General features: G+C 36.4%; 1 protein-coding gene across 1 annotated transcript in view; it reads right to left on the reverse strand.

Annotated features, from left to right (window-relative positions):
* NEK11 (NIMA related kinase 11) overlaps nucleotides 1-25,288 on the reverse strand; it is an 83,981-nt gene that overhangs the window by 23,345 nt on the left and 35,348 nt on the right. The window contains exons 9-13 of the mRNA XM_018075205.1: nucleotides 24,817-24,902; nucleotides 21,018-21,137; nucleotides 18,850-18,943; nucleotides 17,871-18,006; nucleotides 2,481-2,605 (exon numbers count right to left, since the gene is read on the reverse strand). Of these exons, the coding sequence (XP_017930694.1) occupies nucleotides 2,481-2,605; nucleotides 17,871-18,006; nucleotides 18,850-18,943; nucleotides 21,018-21,137; nucleotides 24,817-24,902 (561 nt within the window). The remainder of the gene's footprint in view (nucleotides 1-2,480; nucleotides 2,606-17,870; nucleotides 18,007-18,849; nucleotides 18,944-21,017; nucleotides 21,138-24,816; nucleotides 24,903-25,288) is intronic.

Raw genomic sequence — 25,288 nt, forward strand, 5'->3', positions numbered from 1 at the left:
CACAGAAATAACTAGTAAAGCAATCTTGGAATTGGAAGTTTGAGAGATTTGCAGAAATTAGGATGGCAACTAGCTTAAAAGTCCTTACATGGTTGCAGTGGAATGACTTCTTTGTTAGCGCACACCTCCAAAAGCTTACTTTATGAAGGTATTTTTGAAGAAAGGGTTTGAGAGTATGAAATACATCACAGAAATAGAAGTAGGAGTTTTGGTATTAAGTAAATGACTGCAGAAGCAAATTTCTGCTATTCCGGTAGGATTTAAAGCTTATTATTAATACTGAGCATGATCCCTCCTATCTTTGAGTGGGATTCATCTCACACAACTGGTGACATCCAGAATGAAGATGTCCTGTGCATGCTAATAACTGTAGATCCCTTTATAATCATCAAAGAGGGACCTCTCAGCATATTCCATCTAACCTGCATTATGCTTTCTTACTTCCCCTTACAGTACTGACTTTCTGTTTAGTGAGCTCAGACACAGGTTCATATGTGCACAGCTACAATCACTCTGCTTTGACCTTGAACTTACTGAAGAATTTTTCACTTGAGAAAGTGAAATTTGATTATTTTCACTTTCCAAGAAATAGAAAAGGTAATTGTGTCAGTAGCCAGAGACACACTTATCGTGTATCTAAGGTGCTGGGGTCAACATGAGAAAAGCACAGATAATTATTTTCTTTGATAGAGGACATCCTAAAAGACAAATGGTCATGGGGGTGCTTCCCAGTCAGTCTGTGCAGGCCAGTTCACAGAGGGTTAATGCTCTGTGTGCACACAGACTGCTGGTAAAGCAAAGCCTCAGGGCCAGGGGGGCTGGATAGAGACAACAGGGTGCCAGTGAGATGGCTCTTCTAGCCCACCATGTTGGTTCTTGCCATCACTGAATTTTGGGTCACTGCAACATGAGGGACTGTTGCTGCTCACATCTGAAGGCCAACAGCTAATTTATTCTGCATTATTGAGAAATCTATTTTTATCTTCTGCCCTTTGTTAATTCTAAGCAGTAGTCTGCCTGTTCAAAAACACTATTGATTGACACTTAATGATACCATCGATGAAAGCTGAATGAGAATTTTAAAAGGCATTAAAAAAAAATATTTTCTCAGAGTCTGATGAAAATGAGCAAGAATTCATTCTCAGGAGTATCTTGTAGTAGACTTTCTGGGCAACAGATTCTTTGTATGTCTACATCTTGGGGGTAAGCACAAACTCAGCAAATTGAAAAAAAAACCATTGTCTAAGATATTCCACTGTTTTACAATTGACCGATAATTTCTTTAAAACACTACTGTTCAAACCACTCCTGAATTTTAAGGCTTCCTGTGTGTTTAATTTGAAAGCTAGGAGGACATTTCTAGATGGAATGAAGCTGTTTCTGAGTAAACTTCAAGTTTTATTGGTGAGACAACTTCAGGATTCCCTGTTACTGTGATAGAAGTAGTATTCTGACTTCTCACACAACATTTTACTTTTGCTGTAAAAACTATATCTTAAAGAAGTTATAAGTTCAAAATCTTCAAAAAGTATGAGTTATTTACAATTTTGTGAGGAGCATTAGTACACTTGGCTGGTTCCCTGAAATGCAGAAGACATCATACTCTGTTCTGCAAAATTTGCACATGAACACAGAATAAAGTAAGTGGTCCTAAGCAGAACCAGACAGTACCATTCAGAGGCAATGTAGGCAATGCTTTAATCTGGTGGCCCATGAGAGAAATGAACTGTTCCTGAGCGCCTTAGGAAGATCCATTTTCAGAACTGCCTTGGGCATTTAAGTTTATTGATTTCACTGAGACTTGATCACTGGAGACAAGACTCAGCTCATTCTGGTCAGATCTAAATTAGGTGCCTTTTCCAATAATCTTCAACCTTCACACTGCAACCCCTGACTTTCTTGTGGCAGTCTGAACCACTGTAAGCTTTTCAGCAATAAGTTTTCTCTCCACAACACTTTCTGTGACTCTTGGGAAAGTCTACAGATTTTCTGGTCAAGTCTTGCAGCTGTTAAGGTTCATAGTTCATCACACTGTCCTAGAAAATACGTCTAATATAGACAGGAAGAAGGGCCAACTAGAGGTGCCTATCTCTGTCCAGGAATTAGAGCTGGAACTTAGATCCTATGCTTGAAGTATACTTTCAGCTTTAATTTATTTTAAACCATAGCTAACATGTGAGAGGACTGGAATCTGAGTGTTTTAGAGTTTCCTGACAATTATCTACCTGAAGGCTTTCATGGGAGTGTTATCTTTAATGCTAAAGGAATGCAAGAATCTTTCTCATCAATCTCTCAGAAGAATTACATATGCATACACTTATAATTAATTAATAGTATTGATATATACACATATTCCTAACCAAAAAAAAAAAAAAAAGAAAATCAGTAATGTCAGTAGGACAAACTCTCAGGAAGGAACTCAATTTTCTCATGGAAAATGAGCATCAAGTGTACACTGTTTTCTCAAAGGTCACATATACCTGGTGATTGGTCTTAGAGATAGTCTGTGATGCTTCTGCATCTTCTTCCTCCTCACTGTCTTCTGAACAAGATTCAAACTCATCTTTATAATATTCTTCTGCAATTTCAGGGTCTTCAGGGATCTCTAAAGGCAATTATGGTTTTATAGAATATATAGGGAAAAATGCATGATCTTAGAAAGATAACATGAAATTTATAGCAGAATGTTATGTCAATAGCAATGCATTCTGTAATTGAAATCAAAGGATATTTTCTCAGATTGAAATGCTTGTCTTTGATGTTATGATAAGCAGTGTTAAAGCTGCCTCTGGCAAAAGGTTACATCCTCATCATATGCAAATTAATGACCTTAAAGGATCTATATTGATATTGCACTGAAATCACTGAACCATAGAATAATTCAGGCTGGAAGAGACCTCATGGGATCATCTAGTCAAAGCAGGGCCAGAACTGAATCAAATCCAGCTTTTGTGAGCTGAAATTATGCCTTACTTTGGTTTTCTCTAACACACGTAACCTGTGGTGAATACAACTGCTAAGCTAAAATGCAAAATAATATATACCACGTACATGTTTAAAAGATATGAGAAATTAAATCTATATATTTTTCCAAACTTTCCCCACTCAAAACAATAATGAAAGAAAAGAAACTTGCGTAAAGTCAAGCTATACATACTTGGGTGTAATGCTCTCTCAGCTTATTACTATCACAAGTTTTAGTAATAGCAGTGAGTGCAATATTAATATAGCCATTGAGTCCATGAAGTACAATAATTGGTATTAAAACTCAACACATTCATCACAGCATGAAAGACACTCCAGTCACTTTTCTCTGGGTGAAATACTTTAGCATCCTAGACTCAGTAAGAAAGGAGTTAGTGAAACAACTCAAGGTGTGATTGCATCTGCTTCGGGGAGATATTATGACAAGAAATGATAGTTGAAGATAAAAAGTGCTTAATGTTCAGCTATCATAAATCACCATTGTCATAACTCCAGCTAATGCTGACTTCCACCACTCTCCTCAATTAAATTTGCCTCTTTAAAGAAATATGAACTATCTTAAATTTTACTACATTGAAAGAAATTATATTTAAACAATATGACATAAAAATGATTAATAGATTTTTTTTTAGTTGTTTCACATGGATAAAAACCCAAAGCATTCAAACAGTGCAATACAATTAAAATCCATTAAAAGACATTTGAGTTTGGGCAGGAGGAATAATTCTTATCTTTAAGGCCTAAGAAAGAGAACTCAGGAAAAAATGTGAAGCTGTATCTAACTGCAACATTAGGTGGTTAAGCTCTCCTGTTGAGATAGGAGCTTTACTATCTACTGTCTCCAAAATAATTTAAAAAATACTTCCTTTCTTTATATACCTGATTTAGCTTCAAAATGCTGACACATTTTCACTCATGTTTCTCTGTTTTAAGATATTTATGGAAGCTGCATAACAGCATCATGTTCCACATTCACAATTTCTACTCCTAATCCTCCTGTTTCTATTTTTCACCTTTCTCAGTTTGAAAAAAAACCAAAACAACTAATCAATACATGAGCTTCTGTGAGAAGAAACCCCCCAACCCAAAAACTTTTTCCCACAAAAGAAAGCATTTATTTTTGTGTTTAATTGCTTGAGTTCTACAAAGTGCCATTTGACAGAAAAGCCTAAGACTTCATTAAAAAAGAAATCTTGAATATCATTCCTTTCTACATGGAAAAAACACTACAAAATTAAGATACATCTCTTTTTCCATGTGGGGTGAACATTAATTTTTCTTTCTTGCAGAGCTGCTGTCATTCCTGCAATTAGTATAATTTTATTAGGTTCTTCTGCATTCTATGTGTATATGTGCAGTGAAATACATACAAAACAGCCCATTTATCATGTTATAATACAAACATCAGACTACCGCTAGTGCTTTCTGAGTCATCTTCTCCGCCCACGTTCTGCACTTGTTTACTGCTGTACTAAAAAATGCAATCCTCCCCTTTCCAACCAAACAAAATATCAAACCCAGTCTTTTTACTCGTAATTGTAACTTCAAAATGTCTACTCAGGCTATTGTAAACTCTGTACTTGGTGAGCGGCCCATGAGCATACAAGACTGCCAATGCCTTTGAACTATGCAGAGAGGCTGGCACTGGCTGTATCCCACTTCCATGCCAGCTTTTGCATCCTTGTTGGAATTATTCACTTCACTTGTTGGAATTATTCAAGTCGTTCGTTAAATCGGCTTGACAGCTGTACATAAATGGCCAGTTACTCTGAGCTTAATAATACAATTTGAAATGCTAGTTCAGATGATAGAGATGTTCCACGGTATGTATTTTTACTGGCTCCAATTCAGAAACCATTCCAAGTGACATTTCTGAAAGGAGACGGGATGTCCAGTGGATGGGATTTTGGGATTTAGCTAATACAAGTTCTTAAAAATTCTTGGTTCTATGACTAGCATCTCTAAAGAAGGAGTTTTCAAAACCTCTACACATTTACTCAGACTATCTGGTCCCATAAAACAATTCCTAGAGTCCTACTAAGCAGAGCCAACTCACAGACCTCCATGTGTTATAGATGCAGGAACACATCTCTGGTTCTCTGCAGAATTAATCTGAGTACAGAACAGCCTATTTAGTTGAGACCCAGGATGGGATGGATTTCAAGAACAGGTAAGATGGTTTTAGCACAGCAGTAACCATAAATCAACATGGCAAGCTGTATCTGCTGGCCAAGTAAAGTCCAAGTGCAGATGACTTGAGTGAGTTGGTATTTTCAGCTCAGGGCAGGCAATGTCAGAGGAGTTTGGACCCCATGTGCTTCCATTTCCATGTCTCCAGTCCATCCTCTAGAACATTTGCTACCTGAGTTTTCCCATGATCCTGGATATTTTACACATACTTCCAGTTTAAACAAACCAGGTGGCAAAAGGCTGGTTACTGCACACATTCCTGAACATTAACGGTGAAGTTGCACACTTAGCAACATAGTGCAGCAGAAAACTCTTTGGTTTGTTCTTTCAGAGGAGTAGTTTTAATAAAAGTGTTGATCTTTGACTTTTGTTTGCACACCTCTGTAAAGCATGGACTCCAGTGCTTGGACCTTGACCCTGTCCTTTGTTCTGACATAAAATAGAAAGCTACTTGGGTAAAGAAGTGGTGCTAGTGAGGGGAACATCAAGTCTATTATGCCGAAAGAGGAAACAAAACTGCTGCTGCAGAACCCAGGGTACCCCGTCTCTGTTTTGTGCTCCATATGAAGCTCAAAGGAAGGTCTCTACAGTTGCTTCTGCCTCCCCACACCCTGTCAGCTGGTCTCTGAAAGTAGATTGTGCTTTATCCAGCTGTGTGTATTGCACTAAGGCCAGTCACAGTACCTTTTATTTGCTTACAAAACACTTAATTCAGAACAAACTCAGCTGCTGCTTCTGTATTATTAGGTGGCTTAGGTATAGCATTGAGACACTTGGTATTTGCTATTAGATATTCAAAAGAAAACAAGCTCTGAACGATGACATTCCGCTTTAGATTTCTTTCTAAATAGTAACATGACGCTAACAGTGGAATGAAGGGTAAAAACCCATTATCTAAAAAAATCATAAAGGCATGGTTACTTCCCAAGAAGACAAGCTAAACAGAAAATAAAGGAATGTGATACTTGTAATATTTTGCTTAAATCCACAAGAGCTTGTTTCAGGTAGCATGGTAACTTGGCAACAACAACAATTTTCTCCAAAAATATGAAAATACTTTGATAAATATCTTTAATTTTCTCTTGCCTCAAAGTCATACTTATAATTTGTGCATTGATGCAGTATTCCCACATTCCAGAGCATGCAGAAGACAGTAAGTAAGGTCTCTTCTATTTATAAAAAGGACAAAAAGGAAAAAAAAAATAAAACAGAATGGTATAACATATGTAAATTTTCACCACTTGTATTCACAGTAAGAGAGTCACACTCAGGTCTTAAGGACTATTGTCCTTTTTTGATCCAAAGACTTCACTGCATCTCTGAAAACAGGCAGGTTTTCTCAGCTGCCACATTCCCATTTTAAGGAAAAGATTGCTATAGTTCCACACTCCTCAGTCTGCACAGTACTATATACAGGGAAGCGAGGAGCAAATCATTCAACTGCTCTGACACATACTGTGATGAGATATAACGTACTCTTAACATGCTGACATGAATCAAGACACTACAAAGTGGTGCTACCATATCTCTGCTACCAAAGATTGACATAGGGAACTCAAGAAAAATGAGAGGGCCAGGACAAAGACACTTGCACTGCTCCCCTTGCAAGGCTTTGTACATGAGCCATGCTGGGGACTGAGGCAGAGAAAATCATTCCACCTTCTGCTTCCATGTTGCACAAGACAGCCCACTGGCAGGACCTCATCAACAATACAAAGGTGTCCCTGATCCTTTCCTTTTTGTGGAAAAGCATCAGCAAATACCAGTTTGATCCCATCTGAGCAGGTGTAACCTACTGGAGCAAATGCCACAGTGGCCCCCAGGCTGTGCAGGGGGCTGGAGCACCTGGGTGGAAGGAGGGGCTGGGAGAGTGGGTTCTGTTAAGGCCTAAGAAGGGAAGGTGTCTGCTGTCTGTGACTATCTGATTAGAGGATAAAAGGAAGATGGAGCCATTTCCTCTCAGAGGTGAATGTTGATAGGACAAGAGACAATAAACATCAGCTGGAACATCATAAATTCAAATATGACATCATGAAAAAAAAAAAGAGTGTAATCAAATACTTGAACAGGGCTTAAAGAAGCTGCAGGAGCTCAATCTTTGGAGGTGTTCAAAACGTGACCAGACACCCATGGGCAACCAGACCTGCTTTGAGCAGGGGATTGGACTAGACTGCCAGAGGTCCCTACTGATCTAAATTATTTTATGGTTCTGTGGTTACATGATGCTTCACAAACAAACTGTTCAGAATTACCCCAGATGGGGTTTTGTGCGTGTGCATATTTAATGTACACACTCACAAGCTAAGCAGGAGCTTTCCTGTTTCTGTATGCCCCTGCAATGTGTACCCGGTCTCACAGATTACTAGCAAAAGGAGCTGGTGAACAGGGCTGGCCAGCACTCAGCAGAGCAGCGCAGCAGTTATCACAGAGGGAGGAAACAGAAAGGGATTTCTGCCTTCAAGGAAGAAAATAAACAACTGGAGCACTATCACTGGGAGAGAGGTCTAAAACATAGAGGTATGTTTCCCTGAGCTACATAATCCTGAATGACAAATTCTACTGCAAAGGAGAGCAAGGGCTCTGCGCCCCTCTGCAGTTCAGGTCAATACTCATACAACTAGCAAAAATAAAATAACTCCATTATTATAATTGAAGCCCACTCAGACTCATTTGGGGTTTGTGTTGGTTTCCTCCCCCCCCCAGTACAAGACAAACTCCTTCAACTTTAAAAGTTTCAAAGAGAATCACCATCCTTTGGTCAGCTATAGACTGTATATGTGCTATCAAGCTCTGAAGCTTAATTGTTCAGAAAGTCAGTGGAATCTTTTGTCCATCTCTTCTAAACTAGGCTGAAAAAGACTCTCAGAATATGTGTTTAAGAAATGAACCAGTGGACATACAGGACTTTTGTGCCCATGAAAGTCCTGTACGATCCTTTTCGATTAGCACAAAAGGGCTATGAATTAATTAAAAGAATTACCTTCTGATGTGGCTGTGTATGGCTTAGACATAAAGTAAAATGGGTTTTTCTAAATGAGAACCAGAAATATAACCAAATTTAAACATTAATGCTTTATAATTCTCCTCTTAGCATTTTAAAGAAGGAAAAAAGCTTCAATTCACTTGTGGGCTTCACTGAGTGATGAATTACCTGTTGTGAAGATAGAGATAAAGTAGATGTAAATCAGATTGGCCTTATGGGGATCATCTACTACTTGATGTTAGAAAAGAAGGAGCAAGTATCAAAATGTTTTTCCAAGAAAAAATTATTTTTTGAACCAAAATGAAATTTCCAAGAAAAATGTTTTATTTGAAGGACACAGTTCTTTTCCTTAAACCTTCCACCTCTTGGTATTTTATCAGTAAGTGCAGAGACAAAGCATGAGAGGAAAAAAGGAGCTGCTAAAAGTTGTTAACAAAAATGAAGAGCAAGAGGAAACACTTTTGTCACATTTTTCCCCCTAATTTTCTGAGTGGTTTGTTGTTTTTTCTTCTGATTTTCTAGTTGTCATGTAAAGAGAAATGGGAGCTCTGGTAGAAAGTGACAATGAAGATGAAGCCATGCTGCCTTTCAAACACTGGTTGAAGTTCAGCAAATCTAAAAATGTTCCAAATGTTCAGAAATCCTTTTAGTACTGATGGGTGAATGAGGAGAAAGAACAATATAGTCAATAACAGGGAGCACTTAGTGAGTCTTGGAAGCCATTTCCCTTAGGAAAAAGAGTCCTTATTATTGTAAAGGTTGCCCTATTATTTGAACTGCTTCCAGCAGGAACAGAGTAAGAGATGTAAATTAAAGGAAAACTGACCACAAAGATACCTTATGACATCAACTTAAAAATACCTTAGCCCTTGAGTTATTTTAAACTTTTTTGATCAGTCAAAGCATACTTTCCAATAAAAACTCAGTTTTCCTGCTGAATCTGACAGAGACTTTCCCTTTCAGTTTGACATCAGTGTTGGGAACAAAAGAGTCCACATGTTAACAAGAAAACCCTGCCCCTTAAGACAGTCACTTCCTTCTCCCTGAGATTTGGTTCAAGAATACTATTTTTAAGACTTAAATTTGGGATATTCTCACAACTAGAAGTTACTGAAAGACTAGAAAACAAATGGGAATTTATATATCCAAAGCTGGTGTAAGCAGTTGTGCATATAAGAGTCTGGATGTAGCAAAGATGCGAAATACATTTAAATTGGACATAAACAATAAGTTACATGTAGAACAAGTAAAAAACCAAGTAAATTATTGCAACCAAGTGAAACCAGGAAAAAGGTATTGAGCTCTTAAACACCCAGATGAAATTAACTGGTCAAAGCCAACATATTTACAAGATTGGAGGGACACACTTTGCTCTGTGAAGCAGCAAATGTAGCAGGAGAATTCAACTAAGATCTTCACTGCTGTCACCTTCTCATTCCTTCCACCTCATTGTCTGACAGCTGCATGCACTGAAAGCTAAACTGGTAGAAAGTGCAAACTAACTCACCATTTACAGCTACTTTCTGAGCAAATTCTCCTTCACTTAGAATTGGCTACAGCTTCTTATGTCACCATACAACTGAGCTCCCCTGAAATGCTCTTCAGATTGATTAGCAATCCATAAAATTGAATTGGGGCTGGAATGGGAGTCCTATAAAACGTTTTTCAACATCATCCTGTTCACAGATGCTTTGTTTGCAAGGAAATGCCTACTGTGTCTTTACATCAGTTTAACCTTGAGTCTAAAGTGCAGTGTAAATATATGTTGCTCTGTAGGTTGGACAACTTGGAATAAAAACTAACTCTTTCTAAGGAAGATTTAAAACACTGAAATTATCTTAAAGTGTCTGCCTTAGAATCTAGTATGCAGTATTTTTTTGACATATACAATCTCAGTGCATCTGTTTCTAATTGTTTCCTAAATTCACACAGTGTTTCGTAAATGTTTTGTAACACAATGCTTTGGAAGGAGTGAAGGGAGTTCCTGTGTAGGTTTTAAAAAGACTTGGCCAGAATACTTTTAACTGTAATAATTGACCAAGGTGAACTTTGAGGTAGGCTCTATTTATCAAGGCCAAACTAAATCAGTATGAAAAATAGATCAGAAAAATGCAGGAACTATACAGTAACATAATTTGCTCTTCCCACACTTCGAAAGCATTTGGGTTTTTTTACATAACTGCTGTGTCAAGACTTTATTCCACAAGCTTCCCCCTGTGAAGCTGTATGAGCAAGACTTCTTGCAAGAAGTAAGCTATGAATTTTTGTGAAGCTATGAAAAGATTTAAGTAGCTAGGGCATATTGAATAGTACATACACTTGGAAAAGGTTTCCTGAGGAGGTTATGAGTAGAGTTCAACTCTGCATGCCCTCAATAAGCTAAAGCTTTCAGCAAAAACTTGAAAATAATGGACAATGCATAGAAACCTCTACATGTAGCTTTCTAAATTACTATAACCATGCCATAACATTCCCAAGAATATGTCTTTAATTCCATGTTTGCTCTCATAGAAGATATTAAATGGGAAGTTACAACCAAAGCAAGAAATCAGCTCTTCAAAGGCAGTATTTCTAGTGAAGAACTCCTTAAACAAGAAGAATAATGCTTCAGACAATGTAAAAAACCCCACTGATTAATTTTCTACTTTCTGACTAAAACTTGCAAACTTCATTAAATCGTGCTTTTGCTAGAATAAATCAGATTTACTGTTCCTTTAATTGAATCTGGGACAAGTTGGGCTCAGTGTGAAACCAAGCAATGAAAACAAGAGACAGATGAGGAGGTCAGAGGAGCACACTACGCCCTCAGATCCTGTGAGAGTCTCAGGAGTTTTTTCACCCCATGTTCCAAGGACAAGTGTAGGACTGGTAACTGCAAATACCAGAACTAAAGAAGCAAGTTTCTCTCTGCAAGCATCCCACGCTATCATTTCAGCAAGTAGCGAGCCAGGGAATATGCCTTGTGATCCTGGAAGTAGGGTAACCACATGAAAGAGACTAATGGGTAACCCACAGTAGAAGTCACTGCAACGTTATCTTCTTAATCGAGACAAGACTGTCTGGTTACAAAGGATACTATAACAAGAATAATGCAGAAAGGTGTTTAATGCCACTTATTATCAGTACTATTCTGGTTTATTTTAACTTACTTGCCAGACTGAATAACAAAACAAGACTTGATTCTCCTAAAAGCCTTTGAGCGGTGTGATCACTTGTATGATCATATTTTGGAGTGTTACTCAGTTACCCAATCAGTATGCATAAGTTCTGGTTTACAGGCACTAAACTAAATGTGTATATGCACAGATGCTTAAAGATGTGCTCAGAAACATTACAGGCTTTTAACCTTCTGAGACTTACAAAACTACCCTGAAAATCCTTCAACAAAACTTGTAAAAATAACAGAGTAGAAAAAACCCACAGTATTTTATAATGAGTGAACATTTCCTACTCGAGAGCCAACTGAACTTTGCCCACTTGAAATTCAAAGCAATATATCCATAACTTACAATTAGCAATGGAAATACAGAAACAATGTATGCAATTACTGTAACATACTTAGCTATTTTGGAACTGTAGTGAAATCAGGTTTGCCAGGCGAAATGTATTGCAATATATTAAGCTAAGGAATTTAACATGTTATAATCTTTGCAGTATACAGACATAGAAAGCAATATAATACAGTTTAGAAAGATTATAATATGTGCCTTTTATATGCCTTTAATTTTTAACATTATTTTTCTGTACAAAGAATTTAAATACCACAAATATTTAACTTAAGCTATTTCCATCTTTTAACTTGACTCCTTTCTACACACAAACATGTCTATCAAGAGCAGAGTAGTAGCTTATGCAGAGCTGGGATCTTAGAGAAATGGATATGAACACAGGTAGCTAGCCCCAGCTAGCACTGTACTGACAATCCAAAAATGCAAAATACAATATTTTATTAGTGGGCCTTATGTCCAGTGTTGTTTTGCTTTGTCTTTTTCATTCCACGCAATGAAGCAGTGCAATGAGGACAAGCTCTTAGAAGTATGGATCCATTTGTGTAAATAATTTCTTGAATACTTTTAAAAAGAAAAAATCTTCCCCACTCTTGTTTACCATGTCTCATCTGCTGTGAAATTGATATGAATATAAAGTGGCACTTTTAGCCATGAATGCTAGTGCATGGCTTTAAGTTTTCATGCCTGTTAGACTGGAGCTTGTTGAATTTAACACTCCTTATGGCTCCTGTAAAAAGTCTGGGGTTTTGGTATGGAGATAGCTTTGTACTCAGTATCTTTCAACTGCAAAAACTGATCCAAATCAGAAGCATCAACAATGACGGTAAGGAAATGGTAGTTTTTGTTGCATCCGTAATTGTGCTGAACTATCGGGAAGCACTTTTAGATACAGTTTGTGATTTTGTAGCCAATTTCAAGGCAAGTTCTACTGTAGAAATTTAATCAGAAACCCTGAACATTTAGCTATTACTGCTGTATAACAGGATTATACCTTGCTCTTCATGCGATTTTCAGCTGCAAAGACTGAGCTTCTCTACCTAGAGGGTTTTCTATGTAGTAAACTAAGAAATTTCAGATACTCCACAATAATTTCCCACATCGATAAGTACAATGCATATTCTGATGTAGATTTCTCTGGATCTTTTACAATAAGTCCCCATAACTAATGTTTCCTAATTTATTAAATATCTCTGAAAACTTAGAGCCAGTCAAAAGAAATCAAGTTGTACACAGAATTGAGAGAAATTACGCTGTAAAATCTGGCTTCATTAGAAGACACTGTAACCAAAGCGAAATGACCTGCACTCAAATAATTAATGTGATGTAGTAACAGATCTGCAGTTTTCAACTCTTCCTAGCCCAGTGTATAGTAGCACACACAGAAAAGCCATGTTGGCCTATCAGCAGAAAATCTAGGGAAAGGATGACCTTTAGCATCCTAAGCTCTCAATATCCAGTTCTCTGGAAAAATGGGTCTCAGTTCTTCCGGTTACTCTTTTATAATCAGAAAAGTAGACTATAAGCTCAATAAATTAGTAGACAAAGATGAACTATATTGCTATATTAGGAAGTAATACATTCTTTCATGATGGTTCCAGTAGTTTTTTAGGAGGCCGCCACATCATTAAGCATTAAACACCTAATGAACCTGCCTAGCTGGAACTGCTTTATTCTAGCTGGCATAGGAAAACACTGACCATATTCATCCATAACATCAAGGCTGGGTGTAGCTCATTAACACTTTTATTATTTTGTTGATAATTTTTTGGTCATGTTTTAGAAAATAAATTATTTTGTTCCAGCTGCACTCACTGTCATCCATGGAAATGAGCAGTTAAATATGCAGGTTTCTTTTTCACAGGTTTTTTTTTTCTTTTAGACGAACTGACCTCTGGTTGCCAGCACTACAATATAATTTACCTCACCAGTATTTTCACAAAACCACTCTTGAAAGATAGGTACATGCACTGAAAATGCAGTAATCTTCAGGAAAATGTACATTGGCATATCTATCGTAGTTCAAATGGAGACAGTTTCTATAAAAATGGGTCAAGAGATGGGGGGGTGATCTTAAGCAATTCATTGCAAAGTGGTTTTTCTTTTTGATGATAATAAGGGAGGATGAATTACTTATTTTCTAGGTAAGTATTAGCAAGAACAGGAAATATAGGTACAAGTTTATCCTGACACATTTTGCATTGCCCATTCCTGCGTCATTGCCATGACTTGCAAAATATGTCTTTTTAACAATCAGAAATAATTGTTGAATAAAATGAGCTGGAGAAATGAAGCAGAAAACAAAAAATCCAAATTAAAATACAAAGGGAATTGTTAGCTATTCCATTTTACTTGTTCCAGTAACCTGCAAAACACAGCTAGATCAAGGAACTGGAGAGCCAAATCCCAGAACCAGGATAATGTAAGAAAAAAACTACATGACCCTGAGTACTGGAATAAAGGAAAATGAGAAAATTCAAAGAACAGAATCATGAGTTTAAAACTTAATAGCATTAAAACCAAAAGAGTCTATTGCTAATTTGGATGTAAGAGCTAGAAATCATCTTAAGGAATGAATAAGGAAAAAAGGTCCAGGTAGGCTAAAAGTGATCAGTGTTAATACAAAAGTGTTATATAGAGGTTTATACACAGCAGGATATTACTGTTGCCTATAAAAACATGAGGAGAATAAGCAAAGGAAGGAAGAGAAGTACTTAAACTGCAAGGCAATAAGGCAATGCCTCTTAAAAGTGTTGGCATGAAATAGCCAGAAGTAAGTCTAAGCCAGAAATAAGAAGGTTCATAAACACTGCAGTAGTTTAGCCTAGGAACAGCTTTCTACACAGAAGAGCATGGGGAACTTTCCAGGTGCATAAAACAGGTCAGATTCTTTAGGAAAGGAACAGTAAGAGTAGACACCTATAGTAGTCACAGCCTAGACCTGGTGGTCAAATTGAAGCTTGTACTCTTCTGCATGGAACAGAAGCAAATGGTTAGAAAGTGGTGGGATTGAAGGACAGCATTTTCTCTCTAGCAGAGCACCAACAGAAGACAAGAAAATGTCTCTGAAATATGTGTGTTTAATGCACAGCTTCATCTCTTAGCTTATTAAAACAAAAATAGCATGACTTGCTATTCACATAATTTTTCACTGCTGCCCACTCCCAGGTTAGAACTGGAACCCATTCTTCTTAAGCTGAAGTAACACAAGCACAGAAGAATTTCTAAATTATTTCTGTCTGCAAAACTTCATGTTTCTTTGATCTTCTCCCCCTCCCCAAATTCTTTATTTTCTGCTGAGGCACGAAGGATGCTGCAGAACATGTGCCTGAAATCTCAGAAGTGAACAGGCAGAAAGGCAACAGCCACCCAAGGTACACAAGCCATTGTGAGCTGGTGTGGCTTTGCAAGTGATATCTGTCACTTTAAAAACTGTCCTCTCAATCAGTCCCACAGGACTGAACAGCAGTCCTAGCCTTCTTTTAGGGGAGAATAAATCTGCTCGGATTGCTGGATGGCATAGTAAGGAACACAGTGTTGAAAAACTAACATTTTTGCTGTTAAAAAACCAGTATTTGCATTGCCTGAATCATTTCTCTGTAAGAATCAGATAATTTCTTTAAGTTTCTCAAGAACTTGCACCATTAAAAATCTTGATGAAGCTTTTCTGTAATAAGACTGCGTTCAACTCAACATCAAAAGCACAGGGTCCACTCACATCTCTCATGTTCCAGAAAACAAACATGCTTGAAGACTAACAAATTGGTCAACTATTGGTGACTTCAAATAACTCCTTTAAATGGTCTCTCAAGTGCACAGGGATGCTAGTTAGAATAAAAAAATGTTAAGAATATCATTGCTGATTACATAAAGCAAACATGGAGAGAAGCTTAAACTTCCCAGGGAAGTCTACAGCAGTTGAATGCTTTTAACATTGCTGAAACCTGTACACTGTGAAATCCAAAACCCCAAACTGTCACAGTGATTTTTCTTTATCTAACTACACTACCTTGTTTTTCTGAACTTTCAGTTATGTGTAACTACCACTGCTAAAATTGGACCAAGATGCCACGGTTTTTAAAACTACTTACTAAAGCTAAACCTTGAGCTTTGTATTTGACACCTTCCACAATGACATACAACTGCAATCCATAACATTTAATTTTCAGTGAAAGAGGAGTGCAAGGTCTTTTATTCTCTATGCCTTTCCCTAATTCTTCAAAAGCCTGGTCTTTCAATACTCCAAGCCCTGATCTCTTTTGCTCATGTTGCAGGTTTTTTAAGGACTGCAGATTATGAACCAAAGATAGTTTGACCTTTCCTCCATACCTGTTAGGATTGGGGTTCTATCCCTAGCTGTTACCCACCAGCTTCTCCCATTACTGAAAGGATTTTTTTAGATCTGCCCTGAAATAATTTATTCTGCCTTTTCTCTCCTTCCTCAACAGTTTTTAGTTATTAGTTATAACTAGGGAGCTTGTTATTCTGGTCTTCACAGTCTACTTCTGCTAACCTAGTATGGTTAGCAAGGTTTATTAACATGTAAGACAACTTTCTAAAACCATTTTATAGCCTTGCTTCTAATTTTCTTATTTTATTATTGTATAACCATTGATCAAGAACAAAATTCTATTGGAAAATCAACAGCTGGAACAGTTTCTACATTTTCAAATACAAAGATGCAATTAATAACTTAACAATTAGGCATGTAGGATATGCAAGGTTGCACCGAAATGTTTAAAGAAGAGTATGAATACTGAATAGAGTAAGTAACAACTTCAACATCAGCTTCAGGAATAACAAGGTATTCACAAAGCAAAGAAGAGAAACCATGTAATTTCTCATGCCTATCCATAAAACCTTTTTGTCAGAACCCACCACTTCCACATCAGAGACTCTGGCAAAAGCAATTAAGCATGCATTCAGCTCTGTACAATGGATTGACCCAAGTTTTGCATCACAGATATAAATGCACCTCAATTCTGTCATTATACTTTAGCAGCTTAATGACCTCTAACAGCAGAAACATCAGTTTCTTTCCTTTTATGCATGTTGTTCTGTTTCTATTTCGGTATCTTTGTATGCTTCTCCCAGTACATCTCCCACCCACGTTTACTGCTTTCTCTTGCTCCTCTATTTGCACGTTTCCCCACCCTCCCCCCCAGGATGCATTTGTAGCAGCTGGGTTCTCTCCTACACAGGTCATCTCTCCTCATACTGTGAAACAGCAAGGCAGCTACACATAAATGAGGGTACATTGAGAGAAAAAAGCCATTTGCTCTTGAAAAAACCCCAAACACCTCCACCACAAACAAACTGATTCTGATGCCTTTAATTTGATGAAATGTACCTTCATAGATGTACATAAACCAACATTAAAAGACAGTGCTATTAGTTTTCATCTTTAAAATTTTAAAATATTTTTTATTTTTTAAATATTTCATATTTTAAAAATATACTAATGCGTACTTGCAAGATTTTAATCCAATTAGAAATCTTTCACCATAATAGTGCTTATACAATGATTTTTTAATATCTAAGACATTATTCCTGAACATTGTAGAAACTAAACATATAAATGTGATCTTAAAAATTCTTTCCTCGTTAAGCACAGTATTTCCACAGTCTGACCCTTTTCGAAAAGCTTGACTATTTTTTGTCTATTACAGAAAAATACATGTTATCTAGTACTTCACATTCTTTAGACAGTAGCTAAGTATTTAGGACAGTATAAATAAGCAGAGTTTAAAGCATTTCCATCTGCTTCTCTCATTGTTAAAGATAAAGAAAATGGCATCAAAGTGTACCAAAGGTGCAAACACTCTGAATTCTTGTATTCATTTTTGCACTGGAGAGATAATTTAAGAAATGTTTTTCTAACATCAGTCATTTCATATGTGTAAAGTTTAAGCTATTTCCTTATAATTCAGGATGTCATTTGGAAGAAGTACAGTCATGTCCGTTTCTGCTCACAGGTCACTCAAACTTTGGAAACACAGATCTCCTACCATATAACCTTGCTGTACATCTGCTCTACACACATCCACCTAGATTATTTTCCTTTCCTCTTTGTAATTTTTTTTGGCAACCTTACAAATCTGACCACTTTTTAAACTGCAGTTTCCCCACGACACTTTAACTACAAGGGACAAATCTTGCTTTCCTGATAGGAATTTTCATTTCAACATCAAATTTTGAATTCTTACCGTGGTTTGTAAGTTCAGACACGCAAAGTTCACTTGTCTCATTTCCACTTGGTTCATCATGTCCTATGGACACGTAGTCGCATGTAATGACTGGCTGAGAATGAATGAGGTGTTTTGAAGACTGCTCATCAGATTCCTTAGTCCAGTGATGAAGCAGCATGGAGAAACAGGTACAGTTAGAGCTTTCAGCGAGATCTCAATACAGTGGTTGCTCTGATATACACAATTGCTGGGACTTACATTGGGCAAATACTGAAATAAATCCTAACATTCAGCCATAAGCAGAGAGAGATTTAATATATTTTTTTTCTCCATAAGTTTTTCTCCCATTTCTAATGGGAAATAGACACCAGAATGCATGCAAAAGAAAAGGTAGAAGACAAAGCACATGAAACCTCATTATTTCTGTGATGCTTTCATTGACTATTTCCAAATGCACATGGTTCTCTCTACAATTAGATGTGGTGCTAGAATGGAACAAGCCCATCTTCTGTTGCAGATAGCTTAAAAGCAAAGGACAACAACTTACACTGGGGAGTCATTCCAAGGATTCATTCTTACTCAAAAGCCAGTTGAAGTGTTAGTATTCTCAACCAAATGAAAAGAACGCACAGCCATGCCAAATTAGTGTTAAAAGGATTACAATTCTAAACATCTTGAAAATGAATGTATTTTGAACTTTGATGCCACATAGCCAGTAAGAACATTTCAGAGAGCAGATTTAGATTTAAGGGTGACGTTAAGAAATTTGTGCAATGAATAGAGAGCCCGTTGAACCATCTCTGAATAACTGAATGCACTTTCCCTCACCCCAGATCCACAGGTTCAGCTAAGCAGTCCATACTTTGATGTGCTTTACAATTATTAGTCTCAGAACAGGACTGTGCCTCTAGTGCTAAAGAAAGCATGTGGTAAACAGAAAAGTGTTGTACACTGGATGCACATAAATGAGGCCTCGGAAACAGTGGCCTATACTTACATGTAGGACGTTGACATTCAGCTGCTGAAAATTACGGGACCTGAGATCTTGCATTCTTTTGACATTTTCTTGATATTTTTCTTCTACCAGCTGTCTGTAAGTACAGAATGCTTGTGCTTAGGATGTGATAGCAGGGTGTGCACAAAAGGATCTTGTAAAAGCAGATTCCATAATGAAATTCCCATGTAGTCAAACATTCATGGCATGTACTAAAGGTCAGCTTTCATGAACTCGAAGAGATTTTAGATCTTATTTCCAAGCACTATTATATTTTACTTTCACAACTTGCATAATACAATTAAGAATTAGTAAATTACTAGTCCCAGTCTTTTTTATTTCTTCCAAAGGTCTTAAATACTTTGGGCTTTATTCCACCATGTAGTGCAGGGACCTTTCAGCTGTAGACAGGCACACAACATTTGTGTGCTTTGAACATTTAATCTGCAGGGGTTGGTAACTGCGGTTTTCTGTATAGAACTACTTAAGACAGGTGCTACATTAAGCACTAAAAGCTACATTAAGCATTGAGTTTTTCCAGTTTTTCCAGTTTCTATTACTATATTCCCTTCCCATCCAGCTCTAGTTGTGCACTGCTGAAAGCAGATCTCCAGTCTGAGAAGGTATCATTTTTGCACTGTTTCAAATATTTACAGTCAGATCAGCTGACAATAATCTAAAGCTCCATGTAGATCCATTTTAAAGATTCATGACTGACAAGGTTTGAATATTAATGTTGCCTTTGTATTACAAAACAAATACATTTAATTTTGTTGTTGGGAGGAAAAAATCCCAATGAAAATCTCAATAGAAAACATCAAAATGCAAGAAAGCAAAGAAAATGAAAAGCAAACTAGAACTATCCTGCAATTAGTATTACTTCCTAATCTCCATTCATTTTAAAAAAGTGAGACAGACATCCTATTTATAAATTTCATATTGGTACAAGAATTGGCCTACCATATTACTGAAAACACCATGCAGAAGAGGTGTTAAATTTAATACTTTCTATACAGTGGTTTCAATTCAAGGAGGTTTTTTTCTAAAATGAGAATAAATTTATGTACCAAATGCAATGGTTTCAGTCAGACACAAATGGTCTTCAGACATATTTTCCAAAAGGACATGAAGGTCTTTAGTTCTTTGTTTCTAGATTTTGGGCATGGGGGTCACAAGCTGGCTCAAGTATTGCTAGGATGGGATTTTACAGAACACATTTGCTCAACTGCAACTGCTATTATTTCCAGGTATATGTAGCCACAGAGTTTCTGAGGCCATAAATTCCAACTTCATGCCAGCACACAATATTTTTCTGTACTAGGACATCTCTGTCTTACCAAATTACTGACATGCTTTGGCACAACAGGGTTAAGATGCCAATTCTAATGATCAAAAATAATTATTCCCTCTATTACCCTCTATAAATACCGAATAAATATTTGTTAACTTATATTGCACTTTGCAAAATGCTTTAGAAGAAAACATTAAAGATTAATTAAAATTAATGTGGTGCTCTTCCAATTTTCATTCATACCAAATAAATCGCTGAATATTTTTAACTGGGAAAATATAAAAGGTGTCATAAAAATAATATATTATGGTTTAAAAAAACCAAACAAAAAGTAACCAACATGCATAGACACATAGCCTTCCAGTTGTTTCTCATATTCCATCAGAAACAGTACATAATGTCCTCCAAAACCTTTTATTATGTCTTACTCACTAATAAAAAACCAGAAATCATAAAGCCTTTATAGCACATCTGTTACCCCCATGTGATCCTTTGATAAGACTATCCTCTGAGATATTAACTTCTATTGGGAAACCTCTTCAGCCAAAACAATTGACAAAAGCTGGATTGTAACTAAATGTCCAACTCCTCAGACCGTTCAATTCTTAAAAAAACAAGTCAGTAAAAAAAAGCCTCCTATTGTAACACATCTGAAAATCTCTCATATACTTATTTAACCAGAAACACAGTGCTCTAAGTACCAGTTTTGGGCTAATGTTCTGACTTTTTCGTACATAAAGAATTACTGTGATTTTTTTGTCATCCAAAATCCCCATTCACTTTGAGTAGCTGAAGATCCTTTCTGTTTTTATTTCTACCTTGACAATTCTTACTCTCTCATTAGACTGTTGGAAAATTGCATGGTTAGGGCACAACTTACTTCAACTTCTTTGCTTTCTCATCTGCAGCATTTAACTTTCTCAGCCGCATTCGTTCCCGTGGTGTCATTTTCTGTACTTCAGACAGTTCCTGCAGAGTTTGCAAATGAACTTTCCTCTGCCTGAAATGAAACATGTGCAAACCCATCTTCATATAAAAAGATAAATATTCAGTATTTTGATTCAATATTGAAACATAGTGACATTTCAGATGGAATAATTAGAAAATCACTGGAACTATAACAGACTAAATAGACTTTAGTTTGGACAGCAATGACTCTTTTAAATTGAAATATTTAAACCTGGATTTGTGAAGAACGTGAATCATTTCAGAGGAGGATGGAAAAGGTAAAGTCATCTTCTTAGAAAAATAAATGTTGAAGCACAGTGAAATATTTACCCTGTCAGGCTTCATTATTGGGCATATTCAAAGTACAAAGGCAGTCTCTAAATGAGAGCCACAGAAAAAAGCAATATTGCTTGTACATTTTACATTGATTGTTACAAGCTGTCTAGAATAAAAGAGAATATTAATGAGTCTTTAATGACAGATATAATTATCACGTTGTCCTCTTGAATTTCTGGTCCTAATCAATAATAACAATTCACTGGTGAAACGGTCCCCGTAGACCATCTCTGAAAGCTGAGCATGAATTATTGACTTATGTATTTCAGCTGTATTTATCAGCAAAGGAGAGCAATATTAGTCCTTTACCCAAAAAAGGATACTAACCTCACATCCTACAGCAATTAAAAAAATTCAACCATTGTTTGAAATGCCTTGGCAGTCATGTTTCACTTACATCAATATATATTTGCCATGTATTTACGATAACAAGTATTAATTTCAAATTACTATTTTTGCCCTTATGAGATAAATTCACTTCTGATAATCTAAGAGCCAGGTTTTAATCATTGTAACACTCCTTCTGGACTATCATTTGGAAATCAGGATTTTAATAAATGAGCAGAGAACGTTTCATTATGCTTTTCAAATAGTGCAAAGATATGAATATTAGTGTGAAATATGAAATATTAAGGACACAGACAAGAAGAGCTCAATTATTCATAAGAATGGAACTAACTCTTCAAGTATGAATAATGTAGACATATTTCTTGTCCTCTGTAAAAAACTCTAATTTAAATTATAAGAATCTCCTGGGTAAAAAGACCCATTTTTTCATTCAAGTCAAAGCTGAACTTGTACAGCTTTATGCTTACTTAAATATTTAAAACTTATGACTTGCATGGGATCTGAATAAAGTAAGCCATCAGAGGCATTTACTAGAAGAAACTAGATTCAACCATACATGGCTAAAAAAATTCCTGGTGAGAGAAAAGCAATATTTTATTACTTTTTTAAAATTTTAAAAATAAAGTAGCAATGGTTGAGGAGGACACCATTACAAGAAACTGTTTGTACAACATTGAGACCAGAGTATTGATTCATTACAGTAGATGTGGAGAATTCACTATGTTTAAATTTTTTCTCCTCCTCTTTTCAACTCTATCATTTTTCCAGGTATTTTTAGTTCATTTTACCTACCTCTTTAGATCTGGAAATTGCAGAAATTATTTGGCGTTTTGCTTACCAGTAGCAATACAGACAGCTAGTGTTCTCATAAGTACAAGGGAAGTCATGATAAGATTATGAATTTTTCCCTATTTCAAATACTTGGGCAAAAATAATCACACTGTAGCACATGAAAGGCTAATTTATAGGGAAGCTTCTCCTAGGATTTTTATTTCTCAAATTAATGTCTTGAATTTTAAAACCTCCAGGTAAATTTCCATTCTCAAACAAAAGCAGTTGTCATTCATTGTTTCACAATTTATGGGAACTCTGGACCTCTGCATGGCAGCAGTTGACTTTCTGTTTCCTTTTAATAAAAGTATAAAACCAGAATGTAGTTAGAACTTGTTTTTCATCTTAGAGACTAGATACTTGCTTTTGAACAGATTCTGGGATATACATGATTGTCCTCCCCATATGTTGGCTAGGTCAATAAATGATGGAAGGTGATGAGATTCCATATATTCAAAATGGTGACAATGCATCAGATATAGAATTTAGTATATATTACAAACAATAGAAATTGTTTTTATCAGTCTTTTTTAGAAGCATGGGGGTATTTGAAGTCTTAGTATATATTTGGCAGGTAACAACGCTGCTTCCTCAAAGCAGCTGCAATCTTTTTGGTGCATATAGAAAATTTGAAATCTTGCACCCACAAGATAAAGGTATGGATTAAAAGTTCCTTGAAGATTCTCATACTCTATGTTTCAGCAAGCATTAAATACTCAGTATAATCTTGATACCATTGGCGTAATATTTGGGCAAGATTTCAGTGCCACAAAATTATTTATGGTATATCTCTGAGGAATTTCTCTGTACTTAACTATATTTAATTTGAAAAGGCAGGAGTCTTTTCAAATCTAATTGAAACAACTTGAATATATTGAATATATATTGTTGGATTTTACATCAGTGCTTGCTAAGTTCAACAACCTACTTATACCAAAGGTACCTATTCATACCAAAACAGAGAGCTTTGGTCTCATAAAAAGACAGAGACTTATCTGTCAACAAGAGACAGCAAGGACAGAAGTGACAGGGCAGAAACCCAAACCACAATTTGTAGAGACAAGAGCCTACAGATACACAATCAGTAGTTATACTGGGTAAAATGATGTACAGAAGATTTTGCTATGTGAATTCAACTGTTTGTACTCTGCTTCCTCCCTGCCACTGATAGTAAATAACACTTTATTTGGAAAAGCTGAAGACGGTCACCTCTTCTGAAGGGATGACTGCAAGCAGCAGAATTGGCAGCATCTGCAAAGTGACCACAGTTGCAAAACTGTGGGTCCTGTCCAAGAGCAGAGGTCACAAAAAATCAAAGGGGAAAGGCCTATTGCCTCAAAAGCACTGCTAATCCTGGACTGGAGTGTGGGTTTCTTTATTGCTGTTACCTAATAATTCAAAAGAAATTTCAGATATCTGTTACAGACTTGGAAGTTAGTCAGAGGAAACAAGAAACAAGGACGTCCATTGCATTACAAACTCCTGGTTTTGAGCATGCTAGCTTCTAACTGAGCAAAACCTGTACAGAAAACTCAGGGATTGGAAGCAAAGGGGAGAGCCAGCTGCCAATGAAACTGCAGAGCTAATTTACAAAGGCAAAATTAAATTGCCCATACTGACATTTGCTTTAAACATTGCAGCATGATAATTTAATGCAATTAAATAATTTAATATATATTCAGTGCTTAAGAGAGAGATCATGTGCAAAGACACCACTGATGTTAGAGCCAAGAAGTATCACTAGCCTTAATTTCTCACTATAGTTACAAGATAAATATCAGTATCCTACAAATGTATTAGATTTAAATTAGTTTAAGTTTATATGCTTTTTAGCTTGGTGTCATTTAGGAAACACAGCTTTCACATTCAATTATTAGTAGGTACAGAAACAGCAGCACTATAAACAATCCTGACATAACTAAAATGACAACTTAAGCCTTGAAAATTTAAAGACAAAGGTCATAATTTACATACCAATTTGTACTAAATTAACATAAGCAAATACTACACATGCATCCACAATTCACACAGTCATATAATAAAAATATTTGATCCACAAATTATGTGTCTCACTAATGTGGTTTCTCTTCTGTATTTCGGGGAGTGGGTCCCTCTGAATATAAAGCACTATAAGATTAACAGAAGTGTTAATTATATTACTTGGCAACACTGTAATTTCATATACTGCTGCCCATAAAACTGGTAAAAATACTTACACAGCGTCAAAAATGGGAGCAGTTTCTTTCTGCCAGTTAAGTGCCTTGTCTTTCACAGTCATGTTTGTGAACTTGTACTGTATTTTCTGCAAGGAAATAAAATAGAAGGGGTATCAACAGTTGATGCTAAAGTTATTCAGACTCTTCAGCTATGACCCAATACAGTCCTAATGTAAAACCTGACTAAGCAGTTTCCTTCCCCACCTTCTTATAAAGCCAAATAATATATACCCTGAAGCAGGGGCCAAAAGAGCAAGATGCATTGGTTTTCATTAAAATTATTACTAACCAGAACAGTTTAGAGACATATATATCCAGGCCTAAATGATCTGCACTTGTTACACATAAATGTCTGTTTTCCTTGTTGCTCATAACATTTAAGAGGAGATAAATTCAGCATATCAAGTGACAAGGGCTTCATTTCTCACTGCCTCGCTCCCTCAGTCATATTTGTAATACATCTCTGAAAGTC

The sequence above is a fragment of the Manacus vitellinus genome, unplaced genomic scaffold (genome assembly GCF_001715985.3).
Source record: "Manacus vitellinus isolate BGI_N305 unplaced genomic scaffold, ASM171598v3 scaffold_3_pilon, whole genome shotgun sequence".
Classification (NCBI taxonomy): domain Eukaryota; kingdom Metazoa; phylum Chordata; class Aves; order Passeriformes; family Pipridae; genus Manacus; species Manacus vitellinus.